At 44.3% G+C, this 23,963-nt stretch overlaps 1 protein-coding gene across 4 annotated transcripts; it reads left to right on the forward strand.

The window, feature by feature from the left end:
• The first annotated feature begins 1,559 nt into the window (after positions 1–1,559).
• Positions 1,560–15,558, forward strand: LOC121694858 (rab11 family-interacting protein 1-like). 4 transcript variants are annotated; one of them, XM_042075231.1, is made up of 6 exons: positions 1,560–1,605; positions 1,692–1,773; positions 1,997–2,350; positions 7,319–7,502; positions 7,925–8,060; positions 15,024–15,558. In XM_042075231.1, the coding sequence occupies exons 2-6, from the start codon at positions 1,751–1,753 to the stop codon at positions 15,503–15,505; spliced, it is 1,179 nt and encodes a 392-aa protein (XP_041931165.1). In that variant the 5' UTR covers positions 1,560–1,605; positions 1,692–1,750; the 3' UTR covers positions 15,506–15,558. The 4 variants fall into 4 exon arrangements, with proteins under 4 accessions (XP_041931165.1, XP_041931164.1, XP_041931163.1 ...); XM_042075230.1 differs by having other exon boundaries at positions 1,562–1,605; positions 1,721–1,773; XM_042075229.1 differs by lacking the exon at positions 1,560–1,605 and having other exon boundaries at positions 1,623–1,773.
• The last annotated feature ends 8,405 nt before the right edge of the window (positions 15,559–23,963 follow it).

Here is a 23,963-nt window from a genome sequence, read left to right on the forward strand (position 1 = left end):
TACCCTATTACCTGAAACTTGCGTTAGATTTTTATCCTAAAGCACCGCCAGTTAGTCTAAAGCATGATCTACATTCCCATATGCCCAGAAATAAATAAAACGTAACACGATGACACACAACAACAACAACACAAAAACATTTTTAGCAATCACCCTCTCATCTTTAATAAAAGTGTAACAAAAGACTCTGACACTCTGCTTGTATCTAGATTACCATCACACAAACAACAACAACCACCAAAAAAAGACATGTACTAACATCCCCCCCATTGGAAGAGTGGGACAATGATTGTGAGGGAAAAAGACTTGTCTTTGCATGCCATCTGTCCCTGATGCTGACGCTTGGTCTAATTACCACTTCTCCCTTGGCTAATGCTCCCTCATTAGGCCTAGAGAGCATGTGCAATCGACACGAGCGCCGCGAAATTTGCACTAAAAACGCTAGCTGGAGCCATAATGGGATTGGGAAATCTGTCTGGTGCGAAAGGCAATTCACACTCGCGGGCTAAACGCTCACTTTGCTCTTTCTTCTTCTTCTTGTCTTGACATTTTTGTGCATCATCCACCCTGCCGCCACAACAACATTGTTCCAGTGTCAGATAGTTTTGCTCCAAGAAAGGAGAGTTGTACATGGATGCACCCTGCAGGCATACTGTAGCTCACACTCCAGGTGAAAGGGGGGGGGGACTGCACTTAGAAATGTGAAAGAAAGACCAAAAGAAAGAAAGAAAGAAAGAAAGAGAAAAAGAAAGAGAGAGAGAAAGAAAGAAAGAACCGGGAAGCATAGTCAGGCAAATCAAAAACGGGTTGTTCTTAAAACAATTGTTAAATTAGGCTAATAAATCACTCATTTGATACAGTCCACTGATACCAAATTTGTTTTAAAGACATTTTTAAACCACAACAGTGATAGAATCCACAGTGATAGAATCCAATGATGACAGGAAATATAGGAATCTTTCTGAGAATCGCACAATGCTGTGAATGTTTCTCGTCAGAACTACTTTGAAGAGGTCAGCAATCTGTAATTAATGTGTTATTATGTGGTTATTCTGCATACAGGGTGACTGACTACCTTCTCTCTCTCTCTCTCTCTCTCTCTCTCTCTCTCTCTCTCTCACGCACACACACACACACACACACACACACACACACACACATACACACACACACAGACAAATAAAAAATCATTATAAACTCCACAAGCACAAATGTGTAGGAGTAATTAAGATTGATCTCAACAAGTTGGTGCAAACATAGTCCTGATTGCTGTTCCAGAGACAGCAATGTACACTTGGCACTTTCTGTGGCTCAGAAAGGTGAATTCTGTCCTAAAATAGGGCTAAAAGAGTGAAACTGCCTTCTGTTCAGTGTAAGGTTAGTATGAGGCACTTGTCAAAAAAAAACAAAAACAAACATATGATTGTAAACTTAAAATTCAGTCAGTTAGTTGACAAATCACCTGTTTATTTTTCTGGCGAGTTGCCAATGTCAGCAGTGGAACACTCCATGGCACCAATGTTCTTAAGTCCTTTGTGACATCAGTGAATAATCCCTCAGAAGATGAAGCATGACAGCCTTGCTGGAATGGAGCGAGGTTAGCAGGTAGGAACAGCTACACATGAAATGTAGTGACTATGTGTTATTGTTATGATCATGTCTAATCTTCTGTTTTTCTGATCCAATATGAGGTCATGATTTTATTTTTCTTACATGTCAGTTATCAAATCTGATGTGAGATGAATAAGAGATGACAACTCTACCTTATTGTGGGTGAGGCATTTGATCATATCACTGTAAGAACTGTGAGACTAACTTGTATATCAAAAATATTTCACCTTCGTTCACACTCATGCATTTCACCATGCATTCACACTCATTAATGCCAATGAATGTACGTAACCTAACCATTTGAATGGATAAATGTACCTCGATATTAAAGTGTTAGCGATGTTGAATATACATCCATAATGTCTGCCTGCTGGGCTTACTCCAGTCCCCACAGTATTCCAGTAAGAGATGGAGATAAATGGCCGGCCTCTCACCTGACCGTCACCATCCTGCAGGCTCGTCGCCTCCGACCCAAGGACCGCCGCAGCGGCAGCAACTCCTACGTGCAGGCGCAGCTGGGCAGCCTAAGGTTCACCACACAGCCCGTATGCAACACGCTCTGCCCGGAGTGGAATGACACTGTGACCTTCGCCCTGCCCATCCCACGGGATGACGCCATGACCCTGACCCTGACGGTTATGCACAGGCGATCGCTGGCCGCTCTACCAGACAGGTTTCTGGGTCGGGCCGAGGTGCGACTGGTCGATGTGTGCCGGGATCATCAGCCAGGTAACACAAAGTAAGTGACCGACAGAGGACTCCTGCTTAGACACCCTGTTAGAAGTTACTATGCCTAAAACTGTACATCTCGACATGGTTAAACATGGTATTGTGAGTACATAACGAGCATTTTTTCAATGACAGATGGCATGTTGTATTGAATAGCCAGTCCATACCCATTATTTTTTCAATGATAGATGCAGAAAACAGAAAATTAGTGAATGACAGTTCTGTCCTGTCCAGATAAATCACCACAAGATTAAACATATGAAAACAAACCGCAGTGTGGCTTTGGATAGAAGCGTCTGCTAAAACAATAAATGTAGTATTGTGTGAGTCTGACCAGTCCTGCACAAGAATGTCTTCAGTAAAGGAGGCAGCTCTGATTACCCCATCCTCATATTATCCCACTCATCCATGCTGGTATTACACATACTGGTTTGAAAGAGTTGAGGGCTCAAGGGCTCCTTTAGGGCAAGTCTTGCCACTCGGCGGCCATCTTGGTAATGCCTCCAGGCAGTTATTTCAGACTTACAAAATCACAGCTAGCTGTGAGCTAAATGACACTAAAATGAGTGGTAGCTTGCTAGCTGTTAGCCACTTAGCTAACAACTCGCTACTACATGTACCTAGTCAGAGTAAACTACCACCAAAATCATATATTTTAATTGTTTTTACATAATAGTCAAAGTCAAAGTCAAAGTCAAAGTCAGCTTTATTGTCAATTTCTTCACATGTTCCAGACATACAAGAGATCGAAATTACGTTTCTCACTATCCCACGGTGAAGACAAGACATATTTTACCAATTTAAGTCCACAGACAAACATAACATTCAAGTAAACAAAAAAGTAAGTAAATAAGAGGGCACATATAATAATGAAGAAAATAAGAGCAGCAAAATTTGGTTGAAATTGTGCATAGACAGTCAATAAAATACTAGTGCAAAGTCAGGCCAATAAAAGGCTTGTGTAGTTCTGTTTGACCTAAGTAAGAAAGAAAGTGACATAGTGGTGCAAGTTATGTAAGAGCAGCAGATGTGTTGTGTTTTCAGGACAACAACAACAAGTTGTAAGGTGTACAAGTGTGGAAGTGTGCAAGTGGAGTAGTGCACGCGGCCATTGTGGGTCCAATGTCCAGGATGTTATGTAGCTGAGGGTGGAGGGGGGAGAGGAGGGAGAGAGTTCAGCATCCTTACAGCTTGGTGTATGAAGCTGTTGGTGAGTCTGGTAGTGCGGGAGCGCAGGCTTCTTCTACCTCTTCCCAGAGGGCAGTAGATCGAACAGATTGTGAGCGGGGTGACTTGCATCACTCACAATTTTGGTCGCCTTGCGGGTGAGGTGGGTGGTGTAAATGTCCTTCAGGGAGGGGAGTGAAGCACCAATAATCCTTCCAGCTGTGTTCACTATGCGCTGCAGGGCTTTCCTGTTGTATTCAGTGCAGCTTCCGCCCCACACAGCGATACAGCTGGAGAGGATGCTCTCAATGGTGCCTCGGTAGAATGTGGTCATGATGGCTGGTGGAGCACTTGCTCGCCTGAGTTTCCGCAGGAAGTACAGGCGGCGCTGAGCTCTCTTCGCCAGTGATGCAGTGTTGGTGGTCCACTGCATTACATTTCCCATGATTAAATATAAATCCTTGGTGGCCAGGTGCCGCACTTTCACGTTTTTGACCCATCCAATCACAGCATATTGATAGGCATCAGTAGGGGAGAGCCGGGACAGTTGAAACACTTTTTAACTAAACGTAATTTACAAACCGATCGTACCACACTGAAAGCTAATATTTGGTTACTAGTAACCTACATCTGTCCTCTGTCAAATACAAATGCATTTTCAGCTTTGAACAAAACCGTTCAGGAATTATTAGGCTACAGCAAAAGTGGGACGTGCGTGTTTCATTCGTCCCTGCTGGTCGGGATAGTTGAAACAACATTAGGGGACGAATGAAACACAGTTTAAGCGATGTAAACGTCCCACAACATTTTTACTACATATCATGAATGGTAACAATGGGGGCGGTAGTAGTGTAGTGGTTAAGGAGCTGGGCTAGCGTGCAGTAGCCTGAAAGTTGTCGGTTCAATTCCCGGCTTCCACCGCTGTGCCCTTGAGCAAGGCACTTAACCCCAAGTTGCTCCGGGGACAATGTGATCCCTTGTAATATAGCTGACATATGTAAGTCACTTTGGTCAAGAAGTGTCTGCTAAATGTAATGTAATGTTAATGCAATGTAATGAATGGTAGGCTACTCCCAATAGGTGTTATTTTAGATAGATTGTTGCAGGGCTATACGTCTTCGTGCATGTCTGATAACAACTCATTGCCATCATCGTGAAGCGTGTATGAAGCGGTTTTTGAAATATCATGCCGTGTAGATGATTCTGCTATGTTTATAGCTAGAACGGTAAACTTCAAAAATCATGTTAGGCTATATTGTTGAAAATGTCATTTCACTAGGTTTTACGTGGGTTAGGCCACAGCACATCCAAATAAGAAGGCTTAACGACCCACCGGCCGTCAGTCTCCATAGGCCGGAGTGGGGCCACTTTTCAGCCCGGGAGTTTCAGGCCCAAGACCGGCCCACTTTATTAGTGGCGGTGGAAATTTGATAAATAAGGCAACGTTTCAGCTCTTACTATCCTGTATAGTTTTTATTATAGGCTACCAATATTCCACTATTCCACAAGGATAGGTTAATAAGTTAACAAAAACAGGGGCTTTTGCAAGCCTGGGGCAGATAATAAGGGACAAAAGAAATCTGGGGGTAACAAATAAGGATTGGAGCCTAAAATTGAATTTTTCTCCACATATCTCTTTCTCTCACACACATTCAAATGTGCAGTGTGGGCGGCTATACTGGGCGAAATCGGTCGTAAATATGGTGGCATTCTATTTGATAGTGACGTAGGTGGCACCTATGAATTCAAATGGATGGGGAGGTATACATAACTGCAAATAGGGAGATCATATTCACATAAAAAGCTTACCAGGCGAATCTGTGTTTAAATCTGAATTGAACGGTATGAATATCTCCTCCTAAATAGCTAAAATGACACCGCGGGGGCGGTGGTAGTGTAGTGGTTAAGGAGCTGGGCTAGCGTGCAGTAGCCTGAAAGTTGTCGGTTCAATTCCCGGCTTCCACCGTTGTGCCCTTGAGCAAGGCACTTAACCCCAAGTTGCTCCGGGGACAATGTGATCCCTTGTAATGTAGCTGACATATGTAAGTCACTTTGGTCAAGAAGTGTCTGCTAAATGTAATGTAATGTAAAATAAGACTCAAAATATGTAATTCTTTACGCACCAACATTCGTGGCATGGCTGTTACCACAGTGATGGGGAAGTAAATAGATTCTGACAAAATGTCAATCATGCTGTTGCCAATAATGCAACTGGTTACTTCCATTACGGAGCAGGATTTCCAGTTCGGCTGAGAATTTGGCGGGGGAAGGGGTGGGATATGTGTAGACAACTGCCATCTTGGCATCACTAACTGTCCTTATATATTTCTATGGCAGATTCGGTAAGTGCTTTGTCTCCTCATTAATAAAGTCTCTGGTTCAGGCTGTTTGTGAATACAAACATCTTCAAAAAGAGGAAAACAGAAGACTGAATTAAGTTTATTTCACCAAACTGTCCAATCTGTCTTTATAGGATCGGAAGGGTTTGTTGATGCGTGAATAGTCTCACTTACCTTTCTAAACGCCTTAGGCCCATTTGGTGCTGCTGTTGTGTGGCTTTGCTGCGTGTCAAAAAATCCTCATTAGCCTTGTACACCGCCACGGCCCACTCAACCACGCTGCCTGTTGACTTTACTAATTATACAAGCACACAAAGTCAGCTGTGCCTTATAGGTGCCAAACAACTCCCACACATTCCAACATGAATATCAACAGCTGAAAATATACCCACCAGACAGATGCATATCCCTGCAGTCTCACTCACTGACTGACTTCTCTCACGCGTATGTTATCAAGCTCCTGCAGTTTTATATTTGTTCAGGTTTGAGAGAGAGAGAGATAAAGCGAGAGAGAGAGAGAGAGATGCTCTAAATATACTTTTGAATGTCATCAAACTAGTTAATCACAGTGATGGATCACTTCATGAGTCACTCTGTCCAGACTGGCAAGTGAGGTGGTTCATGCTTGCAGATGTATTTTTTTAAGGGTTTGGTTGACATTTACATGTTGTCATTTTCTGAGGTTGAGCTGTTTGTTTTTCTTTGTGGTGACGCAATATGGATCACAACTCCAATATGCCTCATAAATGAAAGAGGACAGTTATCTGTCATTGGAACAGCTATGTTTTCAGATTAACTGGTAATGCACACTATTAATGACTGACCAACAGATGAAACTTAAATACAATCCACTGGCAATGCTACAGTTGACTTAGGATTCCCCACATATGGTTTGTGTGTGTGTGTGTGTGTGTGTGTGTGTGTGTGTGTGTGTGTGTGTGTGTGTGTTGGGGGGGGGGGGGGAGGTGGAATAGATCAAATCAAAGTTGAGTGGTTGGTTATTAACCTACAGTATTTCATGTTTGTTTGCACTTTTGAATAGAACATGTTCAACTTTTCTACGGAGCCCCGGAGGTGTCATTGCCATATATTTTTTGTGTATATCCAGAAAACATGCACTCATTTTTACTAAAGTGTGTGCTCATTTTACTAAATCATGCTCTCATTTTACTAGATTGTGCTCTCAATTTATTAGATTGTGCTCTCCATTTTGTAAATCGTGTGCACATTTTACTAAATAGTGCTGCTGATTTTAGTACTTATTACAGATTTTCATCTCTTGATACAATTCAACAGTTTCAAAAAATGTTCCAGACAATTTTTAAAATGTTCTTAAAAGGGGCATGGTCTCGGACCCCTAGAATCGCTGGGTACCACCACAACTCTACTTTGGGAAACACTACTACATCTGTTAGCGGTCTGAGCTTTCATATGCATTCAGAGAGCTGAGCCTGAAAGCAACTTCTCTGTAGGTGGCTGACTCTTGAATCCAAGCCCAAGAAGAAAGTGAAGGACAGAGGGGAGATGGAGGTCTCGTTCTGCCTGGGCAACCTCCACTCCTCCTCCACTAGAGTGGACACCCAGCTCCGCTCCATCTGTGCGGCCAGCCATGGCGGCTGGGGGAGCACAGAGCTCCACCCGCCATCTTCTGTTCAGGTCAGTCCCTCTCTCCCTCTCTCCCCCTTTCTGGAGCAAAAAAATAAATCTGAAAACAGAAAACATTAATTTGACTTTTCTTGTTTCTTTCTCAATTTACCAACCATGCTCATTTCATTGCAACTGTGTTTAAGATTAACTTCATTTAAAAATAAAATACTAATTAAATTTACTAAGTGACATTGATTTAGGTTCATATACCAATCAATTATCAATTATCTCTTCTAATTATCTCTCCAGGACTATTTACAATATGACAATATCAACATGTATGTAGGTCTACTGATCATTAAAAGCAACGCAGATGTAGATGGGCAGCATTGCCAGCTATAAGGGCTGCTCCTTTGTTGCTCATGTGGTCTCTCTCTCTCTCTCTCTCTCTCTCTCTCTCTCTCTGGCCATGGCGTCTGTGTGCTGTGCAGCCGGCAGAGAAACGCGAGCCAATCCAGCCATCTTGCGCTGCAGTTCCAGTACTGGACCAGGCCCCACCATCTGTGGTCCACACCCACGAGCGAGCGGCCAGCCCGCAGTGTGTCAGCAGCAGCGGCGGCAATGGTGGTACAGCGTCTCCGTGTCCTCCATGCCTCTCACACTGACATACATTCCCTTTGAACGGACGATGCTATTTGATGTTAAGACATTAGCATAGAGCTGGTCTTTTGTCTCAGGGTTCAGACTAGTCCAGGCTTTGCTTTGCTTGAGATTCATATTTTGTTCCATTTTTAGTTTCAGTTCTCGATTGATCATTCTTATCAATCTGAGACCCTAAATGTATTTAAGAACCCTCTCCGGTTCAAACGACTAACCATGTCAGAACTCTGTTGTGAGTATTAGCAAAAGTTTGAAAAGGGAATTCATTTTTAGTAATATTTTCTGAACTATGATGATAATGGCAAAAACGTATCGCTCTAGCTAATATGAATGACAATCTCCACACCTAAATTATAACAATAACAACATGAAGACTGATATTGTCAGGGTCACTTTCAGCTGTTGTTATAGATGTCGTTCTTGGTGGAACGGCCCTTTAGGCTAAAACCTCTATCAGAGGATAATTAGCAACTTTGCCCAAAGCCAACTGCAGTGTGAAGCCAGTTCATATAAACCTCCTGTGTACTCCTGTTACAGAACGCCAAATACACTCTAAGAACAAAAAAGAGATATTTTGTAGAACATGGGACACTGAAAGGACTCTGACAGTACCTTTTGTCTTTTTGATGTGACACCATTGAACGTCTCAAAATGAGCCTCTTGTGTTTAGAAATGAGCAGAGACACACAGAATGCGTATTACACTTTTACTCAACTTGTTCACTCACTCTACATCGCATGCGCACCCCATTAACCTCACGCAGCCGTTTCTATAACAACCAACACTGCTGGACTCTTAATAATACTTCATAATAGTAGTCCCCTTACTTTTCCTAGCAGTGTGTAATTAAATTGGTTTTGTTAATTATGTGTACACAACATTTCCCCCTCCCTCCCAAGAACCTAGACTTCTGCATAACTAAGTCTTTGCCAGAACAATTGAACAGTAATACAGAGTGCACGGCCTACACTGTCACTCTGTGACAAAGTCCTTTAAGTAGGCAGGGTGGGCCCTGGCCCTTATGGGTCGGCACTCCTCGACCTCTGGCTTCGGCCCCTCTAAAGCAGCTGGGGAAGTACCCATAGCTGAACTCGTGACACGGCCCAGCCCTGGATCTGCCTGGAGGCCAGGGGAAATCAGAGGAGGTTGCAGGTCAGGCGCAGGTTGCGGTTGCTGGGGCGCTGGTGATGGTGCAGCCTGAGGAGTATGGGAAGCCTGCTGTGGCCCTATACGTGTCGGCACCAGTGGAGGTGGGGCCGATGGCAGTGGAGCCACCATTTCCTCACCTGGGTTCCGCACTTTCCTCAGTCTCTTAGCATGCCATCGTGATCCGTCACTAAGCATGAATGTGGCTGGGCCCAGCTGCCTGTGCACCTGGAAGGGCTGGCTCCAGTATGAAGCCATCTTGTTGCCCGATGAGGCCTACGAGCTCGAACCCAGTCACCAGCGGTAATACTGTAGCAGTGCTCTTGACCCTGTGTTTCCGGTCAAAATACTGCCGTTCTACTAAAATACGCCATTCTTTAGGCTCTGGTTGAACCGCTCCACACCGCCGTTTGCTTGTGGATTGTAGTATGCTGTGCAGATGTGTTTGACTCCCCTATCACTAAGGAACTGAGAGAAGTCTGCAGAGATGAACTGGGGCCCATTATCTGTTGTGATGGCGCGAGGCATGCCCCAACGCACGAACAAGGCTTCTAGGATGTCTGTGATGACCTGTGTTGTGACAGTTCCAGCTGGAACCACTTCGGGCCATTTTGAATGGAGGTCGTACAGCACCACAAGGAAACGCTGATGATGGGGAATTCCATGGCCATGGATCTCCCCACAGATGTCGAGCTGGAGATGTTCCCATCGGCCATGGAACAGGCTGCAGAGGGGTTGGCACTGGAGGTCCAGTTTACCCACTGAGGAGGCATGGCACACAGTCTTTAACCAGGGCTTCAATATCGCAATCGATGCCTGGCCACTAGATGAGATCTCGGCATCGCAGTTTGAGTTTAACGATGCCTAGGTGCCCCTCATGTGCCATGGATAGCACGCGGGCCCGCTGGCTGCAGGGCACCACGGTGCACAAGCCCGTAGACACAAACATCACCCCAACATGACAGTTCATCACGCACCCTTGCGAATGGCATGAGCTCATCACAAACTTTTGCTGGCCATCCAGAGCGCATACGCGTACGTAGCAAGGCCAGTGTGGGGTCATGCTCAGACTCGCGCTGCAACTCCTCCAACGACACAGCCGACTGCAAGGGTGTGTGGAGCATGTGAATGAATTCAGTCTCTGTGTCCTCGTCCGGGGAGACCATTGGTGTGGGAGCATCGATGGAATGAGAGAGTAGGTCGGCGACTACATTGTCCCTTCCAGGGGTAAATTTCAGTTCATAGTCATATTGCCTCAGCCTTTCCCCCCATCTGTGCAGGCGCAGGGGTTTATGACCGGATCCTGATGCTGTCAGCAATGCAGTCAGGGCCTGATGGTCAGTCCTGAGGGTGAAACGACATCCGTAGAGGTAAAGGTGCCACCTCTCTGAGGCCCACACACAGGCGAGCGCCTCACGTTCACCAACAGAGTAGCGCTGTTCTGTTGGTGTTAATGCCCTGGAGGCGAAGGCTACAGGTCTCTCCACCCCGTCCTGCACCTGTGAAAGGACTGCACCAATAGCCCGATCTGAAGCATCACAGGTGACTAGATTCGGACATTCAGGGTTAAAGTGGGCTAGGACAGGGGGTGTTGTGAGCTGGGCTTTCAGAGTTTGTACGTCCTCTGAACATGCTTTAGTCCAGTGCCATGGCTCTTCTTTTTTAAGCAGTTGGCGGAGAGGTGCGGTGGTCTGTGAGTAGTCCGGCAGAAAACGGAGGCAGTACGCAGTCATGCCTAAAAACGAGGCCACTTGAGAGGCTGAGGCTCTGAAATCCTGTGTATGGCGTCGACGTTGGACTGTAGTGGGGAAATGCCTTTGGCTGTCAGGCGGAACCCCACAAAGTCGATGGCTGGGGCAGCAAAGCAGCATTTTTCTTCGTTTAGAGTCAGGTTGTTCTGAAGGAGGGCCTGAGCCACCCTCTGGAGGCGCTTGTTGTGTGTCTCAATGTCTTGAGCATGGATAACAATGTCATCCAGGAAAACCGCTACCCCAGGGATGCCAGCCAGGATTGTGCTCATCACCTTCTGGAAGCAGCTAGGGGCGGAGCTTAATCCAAAAGCTATTCAAGTGTACCAGAACACCCCAGCGTCCGTCACGAAAGCAGTGAGGTCCCTGCTGGCTGGGTGGAGTGGTACCTGCAGGTAGCCCTGACGTGAGTCAAGCTTTGTGAAGACTGTTGAGCCATGAAAGTGTGAAGTGAGCTCTTCTGAGGTAGGCAAAGGATATCTGTCTGGAATAACTGCCTTATTCACCAAACGTAGATCAACGCATATTCTTATTCCCCCAGATTTTTTTTTGCAATGACTAAGTTTGAAATCCAGGGAGCAGCGTTGACTGGTTCAATAATTCCCATGTCCAGGAGTGTCCCAAGTTCGCGGGTGACCTCATCTCTCAAGGCGAAGGGAATCCTGCGCAGGGGCTGGATGACAGGTGACACATCAGGGTTCACCAAAGGCCTGTGTTTGAAGGCTGTGAGACCGCCTAGGCCAGCAGTCCCCAACCACTCCACTTCATTCCTAACCGGACTGTAGCCTACGACATGAGTTTAAAAAAAATGCATGCAAACTAAACTCAATTTAATTCGCAATAATGTCACGTTTTTACATGACCTAGGCCTATATGCAGTTGTTTGATTGCACGCATGTTTGCATTTTGCAAGGTCTATTTTCTTACGTCTGTCTGTCCCGCCTTCAACACTTTTACATATTGCCTTCAGCGCTACACAGCCTCAGGTCAGCTCACTTCACTTGATCAGTTCTTGGCGAACGCTAAACTGCTAGAATGAGCAACAAAAAACAAGCATCTTTAGCAGGTCACTGGCCAGAGTGTTTGAGTTGCGAGAGCCGCTGCAGAGATTTCTTACAGAAAAAAAGTCACCGTTAGCTGCACATTTTAGTGATGAGGACTGGTGTCAACACTCGCTTACCTGTGTGACATATTCGGGTTGCTTAATGACCTCAACCTGTCACTCCAGGGGAGAATGACGACTGTTATTAAACTGGCAGATAAAGTCGCTGCATTTAAAGCCAAGCTGGTGTGCGATCACGTGGTTGCGCTTTCAAATGAGTTTGAGCGTTACTTGCCATCCTCCAAAGATCCACGGCAAACCAATGAGTGGGTCCGCAACCCATTTGTCAATATCCCGAATAGTCCTAACTTGTCAGCGCAGGAGGAAGAGCAATTGATCGAAATTGCAAATGACGGTGGTCTTAAGAGTGTGTATGAGGAAACCTCTCTTGCGGGTTTTTGGATCAAAACCAAAGCAGAATATCCTGAGATAGCCGTAAAAGCGCTGAAAACGTTGCTACCATTTCCCACCACGTAGGCCTATCTATGCGAGGCCGGGTTTTCGGCAATGACTGCAACTAAGACCAAATTGCGCAATCGACTGGACATTTCAAACACACTGAGGGTCACTATCTTCCATCACCCCCAGATGGAACCTTCTTGTTGCAGGGAAACAAGCACAGGGCTCCCACTGATTATATTCGTAATGCACGTTTAGGTCCCATGTTTTGTTCCCATATTTTGTTAAGCATGTTCACACTTGATAGATGTAGCTTCAAGTTGTTCAATATTCATAGTTCATATTGTTAAATTTTCACTTCTTCAAGTTCATGTTTTTCACATGTGTAAGAGTTCGTTACCTTCACTGTTCATACATAACTGGAGCTAGTTCTTTTCAAGTAATGCATGCACAACACATATGGAACATTGAACCCCCGAACGCCCAAATCCCATCAACCCCCCCCCCCCCCCCACCAGTGCCAATTCATAAGGGCAGGGTCACTTCGGCTAACTGGACAGTACAGGGTCACAGGCACCTGACCAGCAGTCACATTTCTGATCTCCGTGTAGTTGTGCCGAGCTGGTGGAGGTCCTGTGTGTTGTGGGAGAGTGGCAGAGCCTAAATGGCACATCTTGGCAAAATGGTTTTGCTTCTGACAATTTCTACACTGTTGTCCTCTGGCAGGACAATGCTGTGCCTTAGAATTGTGTGATTTAGAACCACAGTTACCACATACCTCTGCAGTTCGCCTATTGTTCTGTCTCTGAGTGAATTGCACTGGAAAACCCTGCTCTGAACACCGGCTGTCGTCGGCGAAGTGCATGCTGGTGTGATAGGCAGGCTGAAGTTGCTGTGCAGCGCTGTCCGCGAGGGGCCGCGCGCCTGCATTCCATGGCTGTCTCAACTTGCAGCGCTATCTCCACAGCTCTGTCTAAAGTCAAATCATCCGCTTCTAGTAACAGCTTTTCTCTTGTTTTCTCACACGATGTCCCTTAAATGAACTGGTCCCGAAGTATTTGATCTCGCAGAACCCCATAGTCACACAAGCGTGCCATGTCTTTTAAGTTTGTCACGTAGCTTCAAACAGACTCACCGGGTCGTTGCAGGCGCTTTCAAAGTTTGTACCGTCGGAGTAAAATCCTTTGGCGACCCAGTGAAATGGGTCGTCAAGAGGGTAACTGCATCATCATAGTTGGCAGGCGTCCCAAGATTGCGAAAAATGCGTTGCCCCTCCACTCCAAGACAATGGCGGAGGAGAGCCATTTTCCTCTTGTCGGTAATATCCTCTAAGTCTAAGGGCTTCTACATACCTGACGCACCCGACCGGTAGCGCGACAACGTGACGTCAAAATTACGTAAATCTTGCTGGCGTGCCAGGATTGAAGCCAGGTAGCGCGAGGTAGCGCGAGGTAGCGCACCACTCATTTTTTTTTTCAGACGAGCGCGACAAGGTGGAAACAGGAAGATGGACTAGTTCGAGGTTCAAGCGAGAGTTGCAGTGTTTTGTTACAGTCGTGAATTTTTAATAGTTTGCTGGATAAGTTAACAAAGTTACCAGTGAGAGTTGTAACACATGGAACTAAGATGAAAGAATAGAAACAATTTATTTTCAAACAAAGGATATCTATTAAGGCCTGAACAAAATCTCTTTCCACTTCAGGAAATTACACAAACTCAGCCAGCTGCTAGCTAGCTAGCCAGCTAACTAAACTGTTTAAATTATTAAAATTTCCCTCGGGAAAGTATCTATATATCCATCTATCTATCTATCTATCTATCTACTTGTGCACACACCTTGGAAACTAGATGATAATGATGGTGGTAGTTGTGAATAGTAGCAACCAAAGTCTGAAGTACCATCACAGAGGCTAGCTAGGTAGCTACTAGTGTTTCTTACTGTAGCTTCTTCTGCTGTGTAACGTAGTTAGCGTTAGTCTTTTCACAACAGCGACACCTTTGTTCAGGAGAATATTGCAACTAGTGTCGCGACCACCACACGCGAGTATAAATGGTTACGGTGCTTATGTGACGTCACATTGTCGCGCTACTGGTCGGGTGCGTCGAGTATGTGGGACGTTTAAAGCGTCCAGGTAAACTGTGAAACTCTCCAGCCAGTTTGCCCATGGAACCGGAGGATGGCAAGAAAGTGTGCAGGTGGGGGTAAACCAAATTCGGCCATTCTCGTCGCCAATATTGTGTTTAGAAATGAGCAGAGACACACAGCATGCGTATTACACTTTTACTCAACTTGTTCACTCACTCTACATCGCATGCGCACCCCATTAACCTCACGTAACCGTTTCTATAACAACCAACACTGCTGGACTCTTAATAATACTTTATAATAGTAGTCCGCTTACTTTTCCTAGCAGTGTGTAATTAAATTGGTTTTGTTAAATATGAGTACACAACAGAGCCCTCTTTGAGAGATTTAGAGCATGTAGAGGAGGGCATTTTGGGAAGTACAATATGCGTGTCTCCTTTCTGCCCCAGAATTCCCTGATCCCACTGTGCCGGCTTCATCCGACCACAGCGGATTGAGCAACATGGCAGCAGCCAGGAGCGAAACAACGGCAGTCAAAATCGCTGATGGCAAAGCGGGAGATGCCACTCCAATGGAGCTGAAGGAAGACGGCAACCACGCGGCTAAGTGCAGCATCTCCACCACCGCCACCCAGATGCCCCCTCCGCCACGCTCCCAGGAGAGCTCCAGTGCCACCACTGGCCAGCCCAGCAACCTTCTCCTCCGGCTGGGCTGCATGATGAGGCGCCTGCAGTACCGCTGGGGGCTTGGGGCCAACAGGGGAGAGATGCAGCCCCTGCACGTCCCTGATGCACCCCCAGAGGCCTCAGCCAGGTCTGAGGGCATCTCCGAGTCCTCGGCTGGAGGCCTGGACGCAGGGTACAGCCACCTCTTGTCCGAGAGGCTAAGAGCACTGTGTCTGTGGGTGGACCGGTGCCTGGGGAGAATTTGAGTCGGCATGGATGTGACCTTGTGTGGCCATGAAAAATAAAACTGCAATGTAGAGCGTGGCTAAGAAGTTCACTTTGTTTTGCGAGACTGAATGTTCACTCCACCCAACGAGGAATTTAAGCTGGTGTGTGTGTGTGTGTGTGTGTGTGTTAGTATGCATATTTTGTTGTTCGGCACTCTACAAAACACTTTTGTTGTTCAGTTATTAAGGTAAGGTGACACTCACGACACACTTGCACACAAACAAGCGCACACACACACACACATACACATTGAGTGACATTTTCTCCACACCTGAGGTGACAGAGCTCTCACCTTCTGAGCAATGCCAGGTGTGAAAGCTTGAACAATAGGCTGGCATTTTTCCACCTTAAACAGATCCATGTCTAAATGATGATCACAGCTTTTTGGAGTGAAAACTGGCTTCATTAGTCCCTTGAAAAAGCCCCCACTCTCTGTCTAGAGTCAAGGACCACATTATTGGTTATGCCAACATGACTCAGAAAACTTCAGGAGAAGTGAGTCAGATCTTAGATTAGATTAGATTAGATACTATACACTATACTATATAATACTATACTATATATAATATATTTTAGAATTCATCGATCTTTCAGCATTCTTTGTCTAGTAGCTTGTAACAAACATCCAAGTAGCTTGTAAGAAACGTCCATCTGCAACTTGCACACTTTGGAATTCAGTCTATATTATCATTTTGTACCATAAGCATGCCTGTCCTCGTGTATCTACATAGACACACGTACCAATATACAGTTAACAATACATGATCTGGTGGCTCTACTTTCAACAACCAAATTTGACTTTAACATCCCAAGCCACATCCCAGAAACTTGACTATGAGCAAATGCAACCCTGTTTCAAAAAAGTTGGGATGTTGAAATGTAATTAAAAAAAAAAAAAAAAAATCATATGATTTGTATCATGCAACATTAGCTAATGAATTTCTTGACTACAATTACACATCTCGACAATATGAATATATAAACAACTTATTTTATATGAGCGAAGAAGTGACAGCACGAGGCAATCACCCCAGCATCAAAGTCGAGTCTACAGGGCACAGAACCTGCAGCTTGACTGTAATGTTAAAGAGCCAACTCACAGGTATGACGGCCAGAGCGCATGGTCAACCATAGTGACAGCACTCAGTCATAATGAGAAATATGAGTAAAATAAAAGAAGAAGGACGAACCTCCACAGTGGGAAACTCTTCATTAACGTCCTTCCCACCATGGAATGGCATTTTGGACTCTGCCGTAATGTGTCACATGTGTCTTACAATGGTCTCACCATTACGCTGCTTTGGTAATCTGATGCAGCACACTACATTCCCTCACACAATGTGATGTCAATCACATGGCTTGTGCTGCCTTTCTAAACAGGCTAATGACTATGCAGAGACAATAACACTGTGGTTATCCTGTGGCTTTCTGGGTTAGTGAGTGCACCAACCCAAGGGCTCATCTCTTATTAGGAAAGGCAGGCTCTTTACAAACATTAACAGGTATTATCTGGAATTATTATTACTGTAAAACATAGGAACTTTTTACTAGCTGAATTTAGTTTCTTTGTATCTTCACTACATCTCACCTTTCTAAGCGTGCTCTGGTGCATTCCACGTTTTCTTTCATATCCACTTCACTGGGCAATGTTTTCAAGCAATGAAACGGTGTGGTATTATTATGTTTACAGACATCACACCTGTTCATTTGCTGATGATCACACCAGCTTTGAGTTTTTGGTAAATAAAGAACTGACGCAGGGACACATCTGTAATGACTTTGTATGAGAAGTGTCTCTTCGAGGGGGGAAATGAGCACCCGCCCCAAATCCCAGGGGGAGCACCGGAGAAACGAAGGGAAAAATTAGGAGAGAAACGAATGTGAGAAAACATGAGAGAGATGGAGAGAAAAGAGGGAGAAGGGGGAATAGTCTCTCTCTCTCTCTCTCTCTCTCTGTTTGGGTGTATGTGTATGTGTTTGTGTGTGTGTGTGTGTGTGTATGAGAGAGAGAGAGAGAGAGAGAGAGACACACAAACACATGACTGCCTTGCTCTGATTGCAGAGAGAGTGTGTTGTCTCATCTCACCACAGACAGGCCCTGAAACATCAGTGAGGCTTCATGGGAACGGTGGGAAGACAGGCTGGGATGGGGGGATATTTACCTTTTCACACCTCCGTCAGCGGAAGCGCTGTCTAATTCATACTGGGAGCGGAATAATTGATTTGGACGGCTGCCATGTCAGGAACATCTGTTGGTCTGACAGTCACACCACCACACCCTCCCATGACATAACACACTACGTGCAAATCAAGGGACCTCCACTCACTCAAGTGGAGTGACACACACACCACAGAGACAGACAGACACGTAAACACACACACACATAAACACACACACATATAAACACACACACACATGAATACACACACACACACACAAGCACATATGACGTTCACACCACTACCTTTTGATGGCATAACACACAACGTGACAGTCAAGGGACAATCACTCACTTAAGTGGAGTGAAAAACCGTTAACAAACACCATTCACACAGACAGACCAACACACACACACACACACAAACATACACACACACACATACAGATAGTATGTCCAGTCTATCTCTAGTAAAACACTGCAGACAGCAGACCTAATATGAGATCATGATAAAAAATAAATAAATAAATAAATAAACATATATGTCAGACACTGACGTTAACCTGGATTGTTTAATGTACATATTCAGTAATCAGTCAAGCACCAACAGCAAAAGACAAGCCAAGAGTACAGCCTATGTAAAAAATGCTAAGTAATAAATATAGCGGATAGAGGTGTTCTGTTGTCTTAAATTAGATAAATACTCAGCTGTCCCTCTTAACATAAATATTATTTATTTATTTCTCCATATAGCACATCATATTAGACATATAATTTAATATAAAATTCATAGCCCATGTCAATTCTTGATCATCTGCAGTTAAAACCTCTCCTTTTATACTATTTTTACTTCAATCGTACCTTTCTTTGCTAAGTGATAGCGATAGGCTGAGCTTTAGTCACCGAACTGGCAGACGGGTAGCATTCTCCACCCCCCCATCCACCCACCCCCACCATCCAGCTTCATGACACTCCCATTTAAAAAGTGAGAAATTATAATTATCAGAATTATGCCTTTAATGACGCGTTAATTAGACTCCTACAGTGAGATTAGCAAGTGCTTATGAATTATTAACTGCGAAGTCTTCCAGCATCTTTACAGGCAGGATGACTACATTTCATGGTGATTAGTGTCCTCTGAAATAGCACAACAGACTGTGCTGCATATGTTTAGGATTACAACTTTTAGGTGCATTTCTTTAATTCTGTCCTTGGCTCTTTGTGGTTTCTTGCCAAGATATTTTTTGTTGTTGCAAAAGAAGCAATTATAACAGATTGGCTCGTATAATGTGTATATTCTTGTCTTTAAACAGATTTTATATTTTATTTGTGCATTTACACACCCTTAGACATTTCTGCCACTTTGGTAGAAACATTTAAAGTGTATGACTCCAGGAAGTCAATCAGCTACTAACCACTCCTGTACACAAACTGTAAAAAATTAGTTTGTGTACAACTCTCAGTCTTGCTCATTAAGACTGAATCTTGTACAAGTCATCTTTTGTTGGTTTTTCCTGAGAATGGACTGACCTCAATGCCAGCAGACATTGTTGATGAAGTCATTGTCTCAGTCTTGGCAATAGGACTGGAACTGATTGTGCGTGGGATTATTTGTCTAATTAATAGAGCAGTAATGATCTCTTGTGTGTGCTTCTACATTTGTCTGTGTTAGGCTATGTGTATGTGTATGTACAGGCATCCAAGACAAAAAAAATCTTCATTGCATTCATACTTCATTGCATACCATCACAGATATGACCAGTGCAGCACAAATGTAAGAGACGTGTTTTATGATTCATGTCATGACATGGTAAAAGAGTTTGAGCCGATATGAGTCACTTATGGCTGTAAACATTTATTCAACAAATTGGAACATGCCTGTCCCATACATTGACCAACATAAAAAGGTCTGTGTACCTTGCAGAGAGTCCCTTCATTCTTTTTTTTCTTTCAACAGCCAATTAAATGACACCCCTCCCCTCCGTGCTCAAGGAGCAATGTGTTGATTGGCTGGAGTACTGAATGGCTGTCTCACTTTGTTTCCCCCTACAGTACTTAGATGGCTTTTTGAGCGCAGAGAATGGACTAATATAGGACTATGATGAGCAATTCACTATATCTGACAAAAGTGTATCAGATTAGAATATTTTGACTTTAAATATGCATGCTGAAGTGATTGGGTAATCTATTGTCTCTCAACCCTCTGCTGTGTAGTCTTCTAAATGTCCCTTGGGATTAATAAAGTATCTATCTATCTATCTATCTATCTATCTATCTATCTATCTATCCATCCATCCATCCATCCATCCATCCATCTATCTATCTATCTAAATACATCCTCCTCTTTGAGGCGGCCCCTGTTATACGCCATCTTCTGCTGTTAAAGCTCTTGGATATAAATGGGGCTGCTAATTTGCAGGCCGTGGGCCATGGCACCTGCTCCCTATGCGTGGCTGCAGACGAGACGGTCTCACACATGCTGGGTCTGGAGCCTCTCCCAGATCGATTCCTAGACAGCCACCCCTATAGGTGCCTTCTTTAATGTATGATTTTTTTCCTACTGATAATTAGGGTATTTTGAGAATGGCCAACACATAAAAGCTAACGCAAACTGTGGTTAAGTGGCATCCTCTCGCTGATCACTGAAATGTTTATAGTGCAGGGCAGTGCTTTGTTGACATAATATACCAAATTGTGCTGACAGCAATTTTCATTTTGCCTGTGCAGCCTCCTCGTGCATTAGGTGTTGATTAGTTCACAACTGCTTTTCCGAGAAGATGAGATGAGCTGAGCTGAGCGGAGTGGGAGAGGAGAATGAGTCTTCTCAATAATGTCATTTGGACTAACAAATGCTAACAGGGGACACAAGCTCACGTGAGCATATGATCATTTTATCTGCCTGAATGAGCCAACTCGAGCAAACGAAAACAACATGCTTGGAAAGCACTGACAATCCGGCAGCCCATTAAAAGCTTTCATTGCGTGTAGACCATGTCACGCTACCAGTATTTTTCCTTGTCGGCACACACACAGTGGCCACTTCAGTTCGTCACCTCATTTGAACTGTGCTGGGGTGGAGGGGGCAGTGGAGGGGCAGTCCGAACCTGAATGTCAATTAAGGACCGATCAGCCAATGACACAGTGTCTTACTGAAGTTGTTCATCTCACACCAAAGTTCATTTTTCAGTGTAGACCCTCTATCATGCTTAGCCTATACTCATCACACTCCTGCATGCATTGGTCTTTCCTGAATGGACAGCCTATCTTTCATGCCACTATGTGCACTCATCATATTCTTTGTAAAATGACACACACACACACACATATTAATGTGGAAATTAAATCATAGTGTTCACTCAATCATAACATATATTTTACATGCTATAGTTTTCTAGGTGCTCTTCTAGTTGTTTAATATTTTCCTATTGCTCTAATCATGTGTGCAGCTTTCTTTATTTAAGACTTTTCTACCCGAGTAAAGAGATCATTTTAATGTAATGTGTACACATAAAGATAGGCCATTTAATGTTCAATTTTTAATTTAGAGGGATAATCATTGTAGGTCTCCATGATGCTTAATTTACAGTATTAGAGGTTATGGGATGATTATGAGCAATTGTCTCATTCCTCTCAGTTTCCTGGGTGAAACATAATTGGCTGCTGTCTGTTCAAATTTGACATCTCCTGCTGTATGGTTTGTCACCACAGAAGACACATGCCTGTGTGGAAAAGACCCTTGAGCATACAGATATGCCTCTAAAAACACAAACATGTCTCTCTCGCTCCCTGTCGCGTTCTCATGCCACCCCAAGCACACAAATGGCGGCCTGACACACACCATGGCGCATCCTCTCTCTTCCTTTCATTTTTTAATGTGTGTGCTTTTTCTTTGCGCAAGGTATGCAAATTAACCGACGTCAACTCCCCCTCTTGCTATAACATTAATTAACACAGTGTTACCTGATTCAATATTTGGTAACAGAGGCGCATTCTGCGGATGTAAAAATTTACAGGTTTCCAATTTTAATGAGGCAGCTAAGCACAGGTGTGCTAATGAAGAGTCGGCCTCATTTGAATGAACTGTTTAGACGAAAATTAATTAGCAACGGCGGAGTAAACGAATGACACTTCCTCCGCAAGAAAGGGTGAATTTATGCCACAATGCAAATGTGGCGCGATGGCTCAATGCCACAGCTCACACCTTACACTTTCTTTCAGTCTGTGATTGAAGTTCTGGTACACCACTTATCAAGAATACCGATATTAGTATGCTTTTAGAAGGTAAAACCACTCCAGGGACATATTATCATGGCATTCAAATGGCAGCATGTCAATATTTTTGCTTAAAGCAGGTAAGATGTATCATTTCACAGAATTACGCCCTGTGCTGCAGTTAAACTTCAAATGCTTCAGACTAATAGATAATTCAGACAGGACCCGCCTTGACTACTCCGATTTAACTTCCAGGATCATGATGTTTAAACACTCATTTTCCTCAGACGACACAAAGGTAACAGCGCATCATTAAAAGGCATGATGTGAAATTTTACAAGGCAGTCTGGGCGGAGCAGAGAGAGGAGGGGAATGCCGCCGCGCTTTCTTTCCGAGCTGTGTGGAACGCCGTTTTAACCCGAGGCCCCGTGCTGAAACATTTCCCCGGCTCAAACTCAGCAATTAGGGAGCATTGTGAGACAAGTGCTAGATACTAAAAAGTGTCTCACACGATATGTCTCAGATTATCACCTTGAATACCCACTTGAGGCGAATGCTTTTGCGATTTTCCAGGGCTATCAGATGTACACTGTTGTTGCATTCACCCCTGCTCTGTGAAGATTAAAAAAGCACTACATATTTTAAATCCTTTTATCCCAACCCGCCCCTTACCACCTATTAACATGAAACTGATACATACAGTGCTCAGTTATGTATGGTGATTCTTTAGGGAAGATTAACAATATATCACCTTTACAAATCTTCAGCCTATAAAGTACCAGCTGCAGAACTTTTGGCTTAGGCCTACTCGTTTTGAGGTAAGAATGTAGCCTAGTCGAATTACTTTCACCAGAGAGAGAGAGAGAGAGATTGAGATAGCCTACTAGGTTATATATAGAGAGATGTATACTCAGATAAACATAATTAACACATAGACCTAGATGTATTGTTTGTTGAGCTGAGTTTGTTGTGAAGTTCTCTTTGGATAAAATGCACAATCCAATCTCCAGTAACCCACAGACCTGTTTGGCCTGGACGTCGGGCTAATTGCTGCATGGCAGGTCATTTGCGCAGCCCTGTGGGTCAGGCCTTAAGCACAAGCAGGGAACACATTGGTCTTCCTTTAGTTGTAGGCTATAGTTATTGGGGGAAAAAACAAACACGTGGATGCGTGATCGCATGGAAGGAAACCTGCTGTCGAGTGTTGATTGTCGCCGTCTGGAGAGCGCCAGTGGGGATGCGAGTCAGCTTTATAAACGAGCCTGGAGGAGAGGCGTTGGCAGGCATAGGAAGCCTCTCATCAATGTTTATTAATCATCGGCGTGATATGATACTGTAACGGCGTTGATAATTTTACACCCGCCAGACAGACATGTTCAAAGTGGCTTTTGGCTACAAGCGGAGTTGACTTTAATTAGTCACAGGTCTCCGTTAGAGCCGCGCAAAACTGTTGGTAAAACTGATGGTGGCATAAACAAAGAGAGGAGGATATCGGCCCGTCAACTGTCAGTCTCAGTCGAGTGCGATAGATGCTCTGTTGTGTTGTGACTGCAAACACCATAGCGACTCTCCGAAATGCTGAATGGGCACATGGCTGCCAACTTACCTGTCCAGCTATACCATGTGACAGTACAATATTTAATCAGTTTAATTTTCATAATGGCTATGGAATTCATATGGAAGGTACAAAAGGTTGTTGTCTGTAATTGATGATGGTGTTATGAGTGGGACCACTTCTATGAAACTCATTTTGTTCTGTAGGCCTAATTACCACCTACTGCAGCCCTGTTCTGTTCGTCTGCTTTTTAAACACCAGATTCAGACTTCTCAGTGCATGTGGCCGCAATGCGCACAAACATGGCTGAGGCGGAGTCAAAAGAAATCGAAATACCTGTCACCAAAGTCATAAAATATCCATTCATCCCCATCCCAGCCATTTCAACATTTCCATTACCAGCAAAAACAACACTGACCTTATATTTATGAGCAGCAACAAGAGTTGTTTATGAAAATACTGAGCGAATTAGGCGCTTTGGTCAATGAGCGAATTTCCACATGGCGTCAA

Source organism: Alosa sapidissima, chromosome 20 (genome assembly GCF_018492685.1).
Source record: "Alosa sapidissima isolate fAloSap1 chromosome 20, fAloSap1.pri, whole genome shotgun sequence".
Lineage (NCBI taxonomy): Eukaryota > Metazoa > Chordata > Actinopteri > Clupeiformes > Clupeidae > Alosa > Alosa sapidissima.

Bases quoted from the DNA above. Each gene is read 5' to 3' on its own strand.
- LOC121694858 (XM_042075231.1), top strand. From the start codon at position 1,751: ATGACAACTCTACCTTATTGTGG. The intron at 7,503-7,924 runs GTCAGTCCCTCT...TGTGCTGTGCAG, and splicing joins ACCCGCCATCTTCTGTTCAG to CCGGCAGAGAAACGCGAGCC. The intron at 8,061-15,023 runs GTACAGCGTCTC...TTTCTGCCCCAG, and splicing joins CAGCAGCGGCGGCAATGGTG to AATTCCCTGATCCCACTGTG.